The 15,501-nt window shown below is 42.3% G+C and overlaps 1 protein-coding gene across 2 annotated transcripts in view; it reads right to left on the bottom strand.

Annotated features, from left to right (window-relative positions):
* The window catches only part of ESF1 (ESF1 nucleolar pre-rRNA processing protein homolog), a 75,162-nt gene that overhangs the window by 21,416 nt on the left and 38,245 nt on the right, over positions 1-15,501 (bottom strand). For both annotated transcript variants that reach the window (XM_014595026.3, XM_019500777.2), the window contains exons 10-11: positions 3,832-3,953; positions 1,782-1,869 (exon numbers count right to left, since the gene is read on the bottom strand). In XM_014595026.3, coding sequence (XP_014450512.1) covers positions 1,782-1,869; positions 3,832-3,953 — 210 coding nt within the window. The remainder of the gene's footprint in view (positions 1-1,781; positions 1,870-3,831; positions 3,954-15,501) is intronic.

The following is a 15,501-nucleotide window of genomic DNA, read 5'->3' as shown; positions in this document are numbered from 1 at the left end:
CATGTTGGGTACACAAAACTCAGGAATGAGAATCTTTTAAAAAGTATCACAAGAATTTTCCTTTTTACTGTGTGTGTGTGTACAGAAACAGTATTTTCTTTTATACCAGTTTCCTTAAATCAGCTTTAGTTTCCTCATACTTGGTTAATGAAATGTAAACATGATCCCATAATCAACGTGATTTGAAGCGCATGTATGTTAAAACCTAAATCAGCCCTGTTTATTTATTTATTTGCTAAAACACCATGCTGCCAAGAATGTTACTGCCGAGTCATTCTTGATGTTCACCTCAGCGTGCCAACAGAATACTCTTAGACCAAAATAAATACAGGCTGCTACCTATTTAATAGATCACCAAGATCTTTCAAGTTAGCAATCCACTGCTCAATTCTTTCCTGTCTGACTGAGCCAGAACCATAATAGGCACCTAGGCACAGAAAAAGGAGTAATACTTTAGAAGTATAGCAACATCTTTGAACTTTAGAATGAAGAAAGGTAACAGCAACTTGATTAAAAGTATAATGTAAAAAGCTTAAGCCATTTATTTGTTTGCAGGACACTAGATTACACTAACATAAAACACAGAGAACAATGCAATAGCATCCCACGTAATCAAAGCAATAACCCAACACACACACACAGAGAAAATGAGTAAAGAGGTGAATGAGTTCATCCAAAATAAGGACCCCTGATCTGCTAAGAATCAGGTATGTTCTGAGATCCTAAAATACCAGATACTAAAAGAAATTGGGGTGGGGGAGACGGGGGACAACATGACAACACACACTCATTATTTAGGACCAAAACCCTGAAATACCAGATTACTTCTTTGACTTCTGGGTATTTGCCATCATCTATACTAGGGTTTGTTTTTACAATGAAGGCCACTTTAACAGAGCTTAGCTGTGTGGACCAGCTGCCCTGCAGCCCAAGCCTGCCCCCCCCCCAAACCACTGACATGCTGCCAAAGTTCCCCAGCTCCAAAAGTCAAATAAAATGGCTCCACAGGCCAAATTTGGCCCATGAGCCATAGGTCGATGATCCTTAGTCTACATCCCCACTTAGTGATAAAAAATTCAGGGTGAAAGTTAGTTTCAATAAACCTGGTATACTTCTCTCAACTGTCAGAACCTCTAAGAGGACTCACCCAAAGGTGCAGAGCCCTGCCACTCCATTAATATACGCATGTGACAGACTCGATTAAATGAACAACCACATCACTCTTTGACCTCAGACATGTTCAGAGGATCAAGTGACAGATCTGCTTCCAACAGCCATTTTCTGGAGATGATTAGCTGACACTCGCTACTGGAAATATTGGAAGTGTCATCCTGTTACTCTACAAAAACCTGCAAAAATGCACCATCTAACGTGTCACAAATATCCCAAACAAACCCTGGCAAAAGGAGCTTTACTTTTTATTTTGATTAGAATGCTTCTCTTTCTCATATACATACTACCGTGATTCCTCCATTTCTTTAATTCATTGTCTAGAGCAGAGATGCCCAGTACGGGGCCATAAAGGGTTGGATGCTGGTCTGCAGGAGGGTTGGCTGCCAGAACGGAAGTCCAGACGTGATGACCATACTGCATAAAAATGGGTTAGCTGGCAGTCTACAGTATGCTGATCACTTCCAGTCTGCAGTGTGCTGGTCCACAGTTTGCCAGTCTACAGTCACTTCCAGTCTGTGGTTTGCCAGTCCATGATCTAAAAAGGTTGGGAACCACTGATCTAGAGAGAACACTAATTTGAGAAAGTGAAATTATTTCTATTGACCAACCTTTTCCCCCAAGTTCCTCAGCAAAGTATGGGTCATTTAAATCAACGTCGGAGGGAAGTTCCTCTCCACTCAGCTCCTCAGCAGCAGCCTATAACAGAAAGCAAGCATCATATTATTTCTAACAGATTAGATCATTTCTAATACACTAATGCAGAAGTTTCACGTGTATTAAATATTATTTTTACTATAAACAAATTTACAGCTTTGAATTGAATGCCACAGAACAAATTATAAAACTGTGAGCTAAGAGATGTAAATAAAATATTCTAAATCTGTTAAACACATGAAACTACAAAGCTAACTATCCACACAGAGAAAGCTGTCTGTTGAGTCCCCTGAATAGATAAGTGTGTAGAATAAACATTTCTACAAGTTCGCTTTTTCATATCCATGCTTGTTATTTTTCAAGTTAATAACTCAGGAACATCAGGAAAAAGAGTAAAATCACAGACCTCTGCCTAAACATGTCATAGTAGGTTTGTATTGCACATTCACAAACTAAGCAAACAGTTGGGAATCCTATCTTCTTCGGAGAAGGAAGCTGTTACACATCAGTGCTGAAGGTCACTAGCAAAAAATTGTAGGTCCTTGATTTTTTTTGTTTTGTTTGTTTGTTTTTAAACACACGATTGTTCACATTTCCCTCCTCCCCCCTCCTCCTTTACATGCTGAGAAGCATCTCAGCATATAAAGTAACATGCTCACCAAACCTATCAGGAGTCTTATAAAGTATGCTGATTCTATATAAACTGAAAACAATGAACTATTGTCCAAGTGATGCTATAGTACATCGATGGCAACAATTAACTGACATTCTCTACAACAATCCTCCTTCGAAAAAAAGTTTCAGTAAACAGCCTTAGCCAGGAGTGGGCAAAACGTGGCCCATGGAGCCCCTAAAAAATTTAGAAAGTTAATATTTATCTGCCCCTGACTACCTGTCATGTGGCCCTTGATGGCTTGCCAAAACTCAGTAAGCTGCCTTCTACCCGAAATAAAAGCCCATCCCTGACTTAGACTGTTCCCTGAAGTCCACCAAATGTACATTGGGACTTACAAGGGAAACATTTTTTGGTCTTTTCTCTTAGAAGACCTGGCCTTCCGTATGAGAACCATTACCACGCCTTATTTTAGCAAGAATAAATGAGTGGCGTTAGCAAGAGTTGCTCTAGCATATAGTATTGCAATCTGTTCAACTGAAACCACTCAGCTTTCTGAATTGATTATAAGTCAATGCCCAAATACCAGTTGAAACTTCTAGAAAACAGGTTGAATGTCTTAATAAAGTTGCAGAAATTGCTATAATTAATAATAGCTTGTTAACTGATCCTAGTTCAGGATGAAGAAGGAAAGTGTCAGGAATGTTAGACGGCAACTAGGTTCCTCCTACATAAATAGTACTGTCTAGTGAATCTCTCTTCCTACGTCTGTGAACTGGTATTGTATAAGTCAATCTACTGACAAAACCCTACTTTACATGGAAAAATGAAGCAGCAGCCGAGTAGAAAGACAAGTGGTATGAAAGTAATTCCATTCTCATTCATACCCAGCAATATCCCCCAAATGCAAACATCTGGTTGATCTTGAGCAATTTCTCAATGCCATGTGAAATGCATGTTTCTAGGAGGCAGAAATCTGTTTATCATTTAAGACTGAACAAACAACTATCATCCTAATCACAAGCCTTGCTGTCTGATCATCATATCCAAGTAATAAAAATGACTGCCCTTCAAACATTCCAGAATATAACAAAATGCCAAGATCAAAAGGGTAGTTTTCTGGGTAGACTCACATGTTTATTTTTCTTTAATCACACAAATGCATAATGATATTTACTTTGGCTTCCAAACAAATATGAAAAGGCATACAAGCCCAGCATTACTATGAATATCCTGCTAATTCTTTAGATCTGCCAAGGTATTAGTTATCAGCAATGTCTCTCAGTGAAGGCATACCTGATTAGTCTGAAAGCTGCAAAATACTTAACACTTAAAGGAAGACAAAAATAGTATACTTATGGCTTTTAATTACAAATTTAGAAACACATTACCTTTCTTTTTTTCTTTACTTTTCTTTTCTCTCTCTTCTTTTCTAAAAACTGTTCCCATGGAGTTAGTTTATCCTTTCCTTCTAGCTTTTTTTTTACCATCTCTTCAGCTGTTTCTTTAAGTCCTGTGGCAAAAGTAAGTTAATCAATTATGCAGTTGATCAACCGATCAGTCAGTCATTTAAATTTTCTCACAAACTGTTAGCTCCCCTTAATAAATGCACCACCGTTTAGCTTCTTTCAATTCTCAAATGCCTTCTTTTCTTGACAAAGGACTACAGTCTTTAAAATATTGTTATATGGGAGAACAGTTTTTATATTGTTTCTTTACAGAACGAAGTGTCAAATCACAATTAAAAAGTACAGAGAAACCCCAACACTGGAGCCAACTCAAGGAGCTGTTATGTAAAATTAAAAGACTACAATAATTATTCATTAAATCAAATGACACGAAAGAACTTAAATTTGTTCAGTTTTCTATTTCAAATGACCTCTAATTTTATGAAGCCAAAAACGTTAACACAAGTGATATCGTTAAAATAAAGAAAAACACACTGTGATATAAATAAGGTTAAGCATTTTTCAAGTTTTGAACTCAGATGAAAAAGCACAGGCTCACTAGATTCATGTTTCTTCTACTATAATTTTAAAAGTTTTTGTACAGAAAACGTCATGGCATGTATTCTTTATTCAATAAAAAACTATAATTAGATGGATATGGGTAACATGAAGAAAAATTATTTTGAGCCACAGAGGGTTAACAGTATTATCTTCTGAAAACAGATGTCGTTTAATTATTCTGAAGTACTGAATATGCACAAGTATGCATAACCTTCTTATTAGTGACATCCTTTGGTTTTACAAATATACTGTAGCTTTCTCTAAGAAATGGCCAGATTTTAATTCACAAAACTATTTTTTAAGCAAACAGATTGATAACTGTTGGATAGAGAAAGATATTTAAAATTAAGAAACAGTAGGCTTCCGGTATGTCAGGAAAGCCAAATTCAAAGGCAATTACATTATTTTTTAAACAGTATTTGTCAATAGAGGGTAGTGATTATATAACTGGCTTGGAAGAGAACAGCCCCAGAACGATTACAAAAATATTAAGTGCCTGAAAGGAGTATATTCTGTTTTTGTTTCGGTACAAATTCAAATTGACTTACTGGAAACCAAAAGTGAAACAAAGGAAATGAACTATCCTCTTATTTCTTTAAATCAGCGATTCTTTCTTTCTTTTTCTTTTTCTTTTTTTTGAATTCAAGGTACCCCTCTATAGTCTCAATGCATCCAGCCCGCCCTCCCCCCCCCCTTACAAAATGTCAGCTCTTAGTTTGTATTTTTTTCTTAACTACAGACAAACAGAGCAATTCTGTTGCAAAGCCCTGGGAAAAACTACAGTAGGTCAGAATTTAACACTCAGGATTCCTATTCAAAATCTCTGGGTTTCTCTTGTAAATCACGTTCGTGTACGTTACAAATGCTAACATTGCATGACACCCTGTGGCACCCCTGAAATGACCTCAAGGCACCAAACAATGCCATGGTATGCTGGTTGAAAATCACCACTTTAGATTTATGAAGATGTCTAAAGTATTTGATTTAGCAGCAACACAAAATGAACTATCCATAGACAAAGTCCTCTCCCCCTACGCTTCCTGGGTAGCTGTAATTATGGGAGTTACAGCTTTGCCTCTCTGGTGAAACCAGGTCTGCAAACCTGGAAAAACCCTCAACGTAGTACTTCCTGAGAAGTCAATATTTGGGAGAGGTCTGATACCAGATGAAGCAATTTGTTAAATAAAGTTTCCTCTTTTCTTTCACAGGAGTTATGGCAGTTTCATAAGCTCCCAGGAAAGTATACACCACAGAACTGCAATTTACCTGCAACAAAATATTTTAGTTGATAATAAGCTTAAATAGCTCAAGAATAAAACTGCTGACTCTCACTTCGGCTCCTGGCTGACATGATGATTTAGGTGCAATTACCCTGTTAACAGTGCCATGAAAACTTGAAGAGTACTCCTGCCACAAGTTCAGGCAATTAATGGCTTTACAAAACAAGTACCCAGCCACAAAAGTGGGCCACAAAGGTAAATAACATTTTTGTGGCTGGTTTCCGTTGCATCTTAAATTGGCAGGGTAGCCCTGACATGTAGGCTGATGCTGGCTTCATGGCAGGGCTTGCTTGACAGCTCCCCCATGTCCGCAGGCTGAGAGTTTTGTGGTGAATCCCTGCATCCTGCTGTATTCAGATCCTGAGCTGAGGGGAGCTCATCAGCTGGGATGGGATGCACACACTGGAACTTCGTGGCTGACAGGGATAGTAATGTGTTCTCCAGCAGTGCATCGCTTTTTGTCTTTCAGAAACCTCCCCGCTTCATCTTTTGTACACCTTTTAACTTCTGCAACATATACTGTCACAAGGCACCTCAGTGCCTGCTCCTAGAGAGGAGAAACTGCCAGGGAGAGAACCCTGGCAGAGCCTAAGGAGCACAGCTGCGAGTTGCCGGGGCAACTAATAAGAATCAGCTGGCCAGAAGGGGGCAGGGCCTGGCCCTCATAAAGCCCAGGGCTGAGGCCAGGCTGGCAGTTCCCTGCCAGCAGCCGGAGAGGCAGGAGCTTCGGGAGTGAGGATGCGGAGAGGAGCCTAGTAGCAAGTACCATTGTCATATGGAGCAATGTTGTTATAGCCATAGGGCTTTCGTGTTTGAGTTACAGCCAGGAGGCTCTAGTTTATGTTCGGCTTAGATATTATACCGGAGGCTTGGGTGAGGCTGTAGGGGTTGGAGGAGGCCTCATAGGGACCCCAGAGGGGTGGGGCCCCAGCGCCAGGGAGGGCGCATTATCCTCATAGGTACCCCAGTGGTATGGGGACCCCAGCACCAGTGAGGGCACAGCGCCAGTGCAGGCGCAGCTCACAGTGAGGAGTGCAACCAGTGGGTTGCGGGCGGGGAACAAAGACCCCGGGTTGTATGCGGGGTACGTAGACCCCAGCCCCAGAGCAGGCATGACGAGCCCCAGAAGGGGGCACTGCTAGGGAGCCCTAGTGTGGGCGTGGCGAGCCCCGAAGAGGGGGAGCGCCATATTGAGAAGCCCAAGACGGGCGTAGTGAGCATTGCTGTAGGCTAGTGCGGCAACAGCCCTCAGATACAGGCAGGGTGCTGCAGTTGTCCCTGGAGAAAGGGGATAGCAGCGCGGTGAGCCGGGATCAGAGAGGGTAGCTGTGCGGTTGGCCTAAAGGACCGGAGACCCGCTAGAGGGTCCCTGAGCGGGATCACACTTTTAGGGAAGGCCCAGAGTGGGCTAGACGAGAGTCCCAGTGAGGAGCTGGGTATTAGACAGAGCCCAGGAGTGGGCTAGACTACAGGGGAGGCCCAGGAGTGGGCGAGATTAGAGGAGGCCCGGGAGAACGGGCGTGTTATGTTGACAGTCCAACGTCCAGCACATCTGCGAGGCTTGGGGCGTGGTATTAGGGGTTGGTAGGAGCCACGCATAGCCCATAAGGCTAGGGTGCCAGGGGAGCACCCGTCATACCGGGAGACCACAGGAGTCCGGAAGAACCGCGGGGATAAAGGTCCCGAGTAGCCGTGCCCAGGGAGTCATAGGCAGCCTCCCAATCATATTTTCCAGCAAGACGTGGTGGGCGAGAATAAGAGGGTGCCTTGGGCTGGCCTTGACACGGAGCGAGGGACTTCGAGGAGATCACGGCCCTCCTGAAGGACCCTGCTGTGACAATACGTATAAAGAAGTCTCCTTGACCACATATCCCTGAATGACCCACAAGGCAGGTGGGAAAACACTGTTTGCAGCCATGTTCTCCGTTTCTCCCCTGATCAGTTACAACAGAGGTGTCAAAATATACGGCCTGCGGGCAGGAGCTAGCCTGTGGAACTGCTCAGGTGATGCCTGCCAGAGAATCCAGGACCCTTGGGCCCTGGTGGACATTGTAACATAAAAGGGGGTGAGAGCTGTGCTTTAATAATTAGTTAGCTATTTTGAGCATCTCTGAAGACAGAATCTTGTAACTTATTTGTAACCCCTGTTAGTAAGCAAGACACAAGGGGACGTGGTTTCACAACTCAGACTTTAAAGGAAACAGTCTGGGACAGCACCGTGCAGGGGGCACGTAAGCAAGTGAAATGACTGGACGCCAGTATGGTACAGCGAGCACCTGCAAAAGTTGCCAGGAAACCATGCATACATTTGTAGAACTTAAACTGAATTTTGAAATGTGATTGGCTCATTCAAAGGTGATTAGTTCACTCTCAACACCACAGCAACCCACCTTCAATGAAATATAAGAAGCTTAAGCTTCAGAAGCAAGTTGGAATCATCAGAAATTCACCTCACAGCATTCAATACCCAAGATATGCTAGACACCTGGTCAGCAGACCCTGGGAATCCTAGCACTGAAGTCTTCCTATCCTACTTGCAGCTGCATTTGCGTGGTATGTGACATTGCTTACTGGGCAAGTTTGTAGTTCGTTAATAAAATCAAGCCAATTACTGGAATGGTTCCTTGATCTTAAACACTACTCCACCTACCAATCCCAAAGTTATTTCTGCTATCCCTAACAGATATGGCCATTGGCAGCAGGTTGCCCCAGACACCTTGTTTACCCTCTGGCCGCTTGACCTATTGCCATTGCTGGACCCAGCTCCTCAACCACTGGCCCTATCAAGGCCCCATGCTGCAGCTGCCACGGGACACGTGGAGGGAGCCACCGTTGCACCTCAAACCTTGTACCAGAGGCACAGCTGGCACTGCAGCCATGTCTCAAGTCAAAGCCAAAGTAACTACAGCTGTATGTCCCAGGTGGGATCTAGCCAGAAAGCAGCACCAGGACATAAGATGAGTCTGATACCCCTGAGTTATACAATCAAGTTCTAGGTATACAGACAGGACCTAGAAGTGGTCTATACCATGGCCTATAATCAGGACAATAGAAAAATTATCAAAAAATCCCCCTCAAAATTCCCCCAACATAAAAAGTTATTTCTTGCACAATGAAGCCAGAACTAATAGAAACAGCCAGCATACATCCAGCTAGCCCAACAAGCAGGATAATAACAGTGAAAAGTTAGGAAAAATAAGAGAGATGTTACCACAGAACAATAAAAATGTGACCACTGAACTGTTCCTTCATATAAACAGAATATATGTTGAATTGTTTTCAATCGTACAGGTTATCCAGAAAGCATTGACAATAGACTCATCTGTTGTCCAGAAATTGTATCCAAAATAACAGCAACTGAACTCAGTAATACTTGGATAAGGAATTCAGATGGTCAGGTGGTAAATTTGCAGATTCTCTCTGAAGAGGGCTGATACTGAAATAGAGACACACGTCACTTCTTCAACAGAATGAAGCTCAACTGAGGGTACTGGACTTCAGATTTATCTGCCTGGAAAATGGAATTATTTGATCCATCTGGCAAAGTAAGACTTGGAGGAAAGCATAGCCCTTTCATGAGACTGCCAATACCACAAGAAAGGCATTAGACTTTCTCCATCAATTAGAATGGCTCAGAAACTACTGTCCAGACCACTTCCTTAAAATAAAAATGTATTTAAGTGGTCAAAAGGCTTATGACTGCAGAAGGAAAAAAAAGTAACCGTCTATTTCAGGTAGATTTATTATAAGCTTACCAAAGTTGCGGGCTTATTTGCATACCACTTTACCAGGCAGCAATCTGTTGAGGGCTCATCAGTTGGAAGCATAAGAGGAGTAAAAGAAGGACCTGTACAAACTAGTTGATCACAGATGACTATAAGCTAATGTGATGAATAGACAAATATGATCCAAGACGAGGTGACACCTCATTGGGAACAATATGTCCAAATCTGGTTCCTCATTCAAGCATGTGAACTGTGTAGAAAAGGGCTATTAGAATGACCAGGAGAACATTGTAATGAGAAGAAACACAGTTGTAGATGAGAAGACTTAAAAAAAAATAAAAAATAAAAAATAAAAAAAAAAAAGAACATGGCTCACTTAACCTAAAATAAAAGATATGATTGGGGAGTTTGATAAAAGTTTGATTGGGCTGACTTGCAGGCTGGTTTTGCTCCCTTTGCTCCTCAGTCAGTCCTCTATACACAAACACAATCTTTGTATTTAAATAAAAAAGCAAGCAAATAAAATGGTCAGCCCTTCTCTGGGTGATAGCAGAAGCTTTTTAGCTCTGGCAGTGTACTGTCTGGTAGTCCTGGTAGTGAGCTTACCTGGATTCCAGCCTGCCTCCTAACCACAAGTTGCTCCTTCCCCCAGCTTGCCACTCTCTGTTCTCTACCTTTGGGTTTTTAACTGCTAGTGGGATATGCCCCCTCATTAGATAACAACCTGCTGTGGGTTCAGTCTACAACAAGGCTGTCTACTCCCTCTTAGGCTGCATACAGGGACTCATTTCTACTGGAAATGAGAAATCCTTCCAGGAGAGGAAGCAGTACAAACATCTGCAGCCACTCCCTCTTGCCTACTCTCCATGCCTTCCCAAAACTAGGATATAATCCTGATCTGGGGAAGGCAAAGGGAGCAGTGCCTGCTCCACCTCTCCTAATCCTCAGGGAGAGTGGAGCAGCAAGGAAAGACTCCCTGCATCTGCCCCAGATCAAGTTCAGGGGAACAGGACTGAGAAGCAGCTGCCTCCACTTCATGCTCAGTCTCTGGGAGTGGAGAGAAACTACTGCAAAGCAGGGCAGTGTCTGGCTTGCAGAAGAGGCAGGGAGCAGCAGCTCTTCTCCTCTCCTGAACCAGTCTGAGAGGAAAAGAAATAGTGAGGCATAGCCCCCAGCTCCTTCCCCAAGCTGGGTACTTTCCTGGCTTGGATAAGGGGCTGGAGGGGGAAGGAAATGGGAATGAGGAGGAACTAGGAAACAGTGCCACTCCCTGAACTCGGCTTCTGCAAGCCAAGCAGAGGAAGCAATGGGGTAAAGCCCCTGCCCACTTTTAAAGAGCAGGGTAGCCCTCATCTCAGGAAGGTATAGGAGCCTTTGCCCCTTCACCTGGTCTCCTGGTCCTGGAGATGGGGGAAAGTATCCAGACATTCAGTCTCCTGGGAACAACTTAACCCTGATTGTTCCAGGGTTACTTTTCTCCCAGAGCAGCCATTTTTGCTTCATGAGACAAAAAAATTGATTGTCTGTACACTTCTGGTTTCTACCAGGAGAACAGTGATTCTCCATGTAGAAACTGAACTTCTGTTCTATGTAGCCTTAAGGGGACAAACCAACCTGTTACAGGGAAGAAAATAACAGAAAGGGAAAAGAACCAATTAAAATAAAGGACAATGTTGGCACAAGAAAAGACCAATATATAAACTGACCATGAATAAATTTCGTCTGGAAATGAAAAGATTTCTAATCATTAGATCAGTGAGATTCTGGAACAGCCTTCAACAGGAGTAGAAGGGGTAACATACAACTGGCTTTAAGATGGCTCTTGAGCATTTTAGGAAAGGGAATATAGTCTGTAGTTGCTTATAAAATGGAAAACAGCTGGACTAGGCTCAGGAAGCCAGGGGGTCCCTTCCGGTTCTATATTCTATTATTTTTACCTAGAATAGGAACAAATTAAAATTTAAATTCTCTTAACTCCAGTGTCCAACAACTAATTTCTCCCAAAGAATCAATGCCCCTAGTTACACATCTAATAATAATAATAATAATAATAATAATAATAATAATAATAACAACAACAACAACAACAATAATAATAAAGGTATAAGGAATGAAGTTGTAATCTTGCACATTTATCATCTATGGGAATATTTAAAGAACTTGGAGAGCTGGCTAAAGCTGCTACAAAAAAGCAATTGAAATAAGTGTGGACTATCAGGAAACAGAGGAACAGACATTTAGAAACAATCATTTTGTACCTAAGGAAACAGCGCTAAGAAGCTTGAACTGCATCTAACAGATTTTTGCTGTTACTGAACTTACGTTAAAATGATTGTGAATGATTGTTATCCTTGAATCATTCATAAAGCATGCTTTCTATCATTGTGAGAAAATTTGTGCCAACATTTAAATTTTTAAATTACTTCAGAACTCAGACTTTCCATTTAAAAAAAGTTTTCCTATGCTAGTTTCTTAATTTTCTTTTCATTTTAAACATCTGGTTATTAAAATCCTTTTGCAAATAGTCTCCTGCGGTACAGCAATGGGTTAGATAACTGCATGGTTTGGCAACAGAAATAGAAGAACAGACAAAACTCATTCCGAAAAGGTTAAGAAATTGTAAAAGATGACTAAAAAAAATCTATTTTAAGGTTCACAAAAATTGTCAAAGCAAAAACAAATGCAAATCACTTTGGCATTTATTAAGAAAAAAATTCTATCTGGTGTATCAACCTACTTCCCTCTGTTAAAAGAATCTGAGACCTGTGGTTTGAGTAAGCAGTCACAGATCTCCAGTTGGACATCTGAAGGCGTCCCACCTGCGTTGAACATGCTCTATTCTTAACTCTTATATGCAAAGAGACTGCGCACGTGCCCTTCACTAAAAAAATAAAATAAAATTGTTTAATTTCCAGGAAATGCAGCACTTTCCCAGTCATGCTCCTCTTAACAGCTACAGGGGGAAGGCTCTGCAGTGCCAAATACCAGAACAAAAGATAAGCGGACAGTAGCATCTCTTCTGCTTTCACTACCTATATCCCAGGCAATACAAATGTGGAGGGAACAGGCTAACTTGCTCTCTTGCAAGTCCATTCCTAACATCTGAGAAAGTAAGGATATTGCCAATGAAAGTTTATGCCTCTCTAAACAAGTTAGTCTAAAAAGGTGCCACCCTGCCCTGCCTAAAACAAGAGGGTGAAAGAGGAAGAACAAGGACAGGGGCCTAGAATTGGGCACCAGAGCAGAGGGAACTAGACACAGGAACCAGAAAACAGATGGATATGGAAGGATGCTAAGGCAGAAGGGTTTATAACCACTAAGAACTGAACAGCTTTGACTCACAGGCAAAGTGTGTTTCATTTCCACTAGCAGCTGGTCCCCAAAGCAGATACAGGTTTCCCTTGCTTTATGAGGTTTCTGTATATGAGAATTCGCTATTATGCGATGACCCTTTTTATACCAAAAATTTGTTATGCAAGGTAAATTTACTCTTATGCGATCGATGTGGTGGAAGTTTACAGTCAGCTGCTTTGTGCAATGAGCCGTGGGAATGACACACACCGAAATATAGTCTCCTGTGTGGATCTGTGCTCCTCGCTCATTGTCTGCGGTATGTGTTTCTGTAGCTGCCATCCTCATTATAATAGTACCCTGTGTTTGTGTGCACTGTCTGCTGTTGGTGAGTTGTCTTGTAAAAGTCGTAGAAATGGGTCCGGGGGTCAGTACAGTCAAGGTCTTGAAACATATCCCCATTTGTTACATTATAAAATGGGTTCCCTTTATACGAATTCGAGTTATGCATCATTTTCCAGGAACGTACATACAGCATAAAGCGAGGGAAAACTGTACGAGCATACTACTGGTCACAGCTAACTGCTTAGCTTAATCACCAAATCAACACAGTAGTTTTAAAGGTCCCAAACCCACTTAAGAGTCAGAGCAGTGTTAAAGTGTTGCTCTAAACTAGAGTATCATGTGTGCAAAGTAAGTGCTCAAAACTATGAAGGCCTCATTTACAAGAAGTGTGGAAAAAAAAAAAATCAAAATCAAACCAAATAATCTCCTGGTTGAGACAGATGAATGACCCTCTCAGGAACTAAATTTAATCTCTATGTCTGCTATGCTGTTCCTATGTGGTGCCAAGAAAGTCACTTAAACAAAAGTGGTCACAGTTGACCACTAATTATAAACTCCTCATTTTTTGGGGTTACCCAGGTTAACACAGCTGGAGCTAGATTTGCAAAAATGCTCATAACTACGCTGAAATCAAATGGTAGTTGGATGCTGAACATATGAAGTACTATAAAAGTGTGAAGTATGCTAAAAACTCTTGGTGCTCTGGTGAAGTGCCCGATGATTGGAAGAAGGCCAATGTGGTGCCTATCTTCAAGAAAGGGAGGAAAGTGGATCCGGCAAACTACAGGCCCATCAGCCTGACCTCTATCCCGGGGAAGATCCTAGAAAAGATTATCAAAGAGACCATTCTCAACAGACCGGCTGATGGCAAAATCCTGAGGGATAGCCAGCACAGGTTTGTCGTGGGTAGGTCTTGCTTGACCAATCTTATTTCCTTTTACAACCAGGTGACCTATCACCTGGACAAGGGGGAAGTGATTGATGTCATATATCTTGACTTCAAAAAAGCCAGAGGGTGGTGGTTGACAGAAGTCAATCATCATGGTGTACTGTGACCAGTGGGGTCCATCAAGGTTCTGTCCTTGGGCCTATATTATTCAACATCTTCATTAATGACATGCACATTGGCATCAGAAATGGAATGGCCAAGTTCGCCAACACCACCAAACTTTGGGGTAAAGCATGAGGACAGGAGGGAGATCCAGGCTGACCTTGACAGGCTCAGGAAATGGGCGGATGAGAGCATGATGGTGTTTACCACTGAAAAATGCAAGCTTCTCCACCTTGGGAGAAAAACCTGCAGCATGCTTATAGGCTTGGCAGTGGACGAAAGGGACTCGGGGGTCATGATTGACCACAAGATGAACATGAGCCTTCAAAGTGATGCTGTGGCTAGTAAAGCGAGCAAAATGCTGGCTTTCATCCACAGATTCTTCTCACGCAAATCCCAGGACATCATTCTCCTGTTGTACTCGGCTTTGGTGAGGCCACAGCTGGAGTACTGCATCCAGTTTTGGGCTCCACAATTCAAAAAAGGATGTGGAGAAGCTTGAGAGGGTGCAGAGGAGAGCCACACGCATGATCAGAGGTCAGGAAAACAGACCTTATGATGAGAGGCTGAGAGCTATGGGACTCTTCAGCCTGGAAAAGCGCAGACTCAGGGGTGATATGGTGGCCGCCAAAAGTTTATCAGGGTGTTCACCAGGATCTGGGGGAACATCTATTCACCAGAGCGCCTCGAGGGAGGACAAGATCGAACAGTCACAAACTCCTCCATGACCCTTTCAGGCTGGACATAAGGAAGAACTTCTTTACTGTCCAAGTCCCCAAGGTTTGGAATCGACTGCCATCGGAAGTGGTTCAAGCACCTACTTCGAACGCCTTCAAGACACATTTGGATATTTATCTTGCTGGGATCCTATGACCCCTGCTGACTTCCTGCCCCTGGGGCAGAGGGCTGGACTTGAAGATCTTCCAAGGTCCCTTCCAGCCCAAATGTCTATGAATCTAAGAAAAAATAGGCCCAAGGCATCTTGCGCAGGGCTCCCAAACTCAGTGGAATAATTTTGGGCTTCGACTCTCCTATGCCTTAGCTTCTGACCTGTGAAACAGGGATAATACCACTCTGCTTCAAAATACATTATGAAAATGAATTCAGTGTTTGCAAAACAATCATACTACAGTGACAATACCAGAGAAAACCTGGGTATTTAGTGCAGGGTTTAAATAGTGTTTAAATTAGGCTTGGGGACACGCAGAGAATGACAAGGATAAACAAAATAATACCTATCCAGACAATTAACAGTATCTCTATCTTGTATACTGTACAAGGAAGAGGTCTCAGGGAAAAGCAATATGTGATTACATATTTACAGACCATTACAGTGCATTCACAAGGGTGCCAAGATGAA

Source organism: Alligator mississippiensis, chromosome 1 (genome assembly GCF_030867095.1).
Source record: "Alligator mississippiensis isolate rAllMis1 chromosome 1, rAllMis1, whole genome shotgun sequence".
NCBI lineage: Eukaryota > Metazoa > Chordata > Crocodylia > Alligatoridae > Alligator > Alligator mississippiensis.
This window is presented reverse-complemented; position numbering and strand designations above follow the sequence as displayed.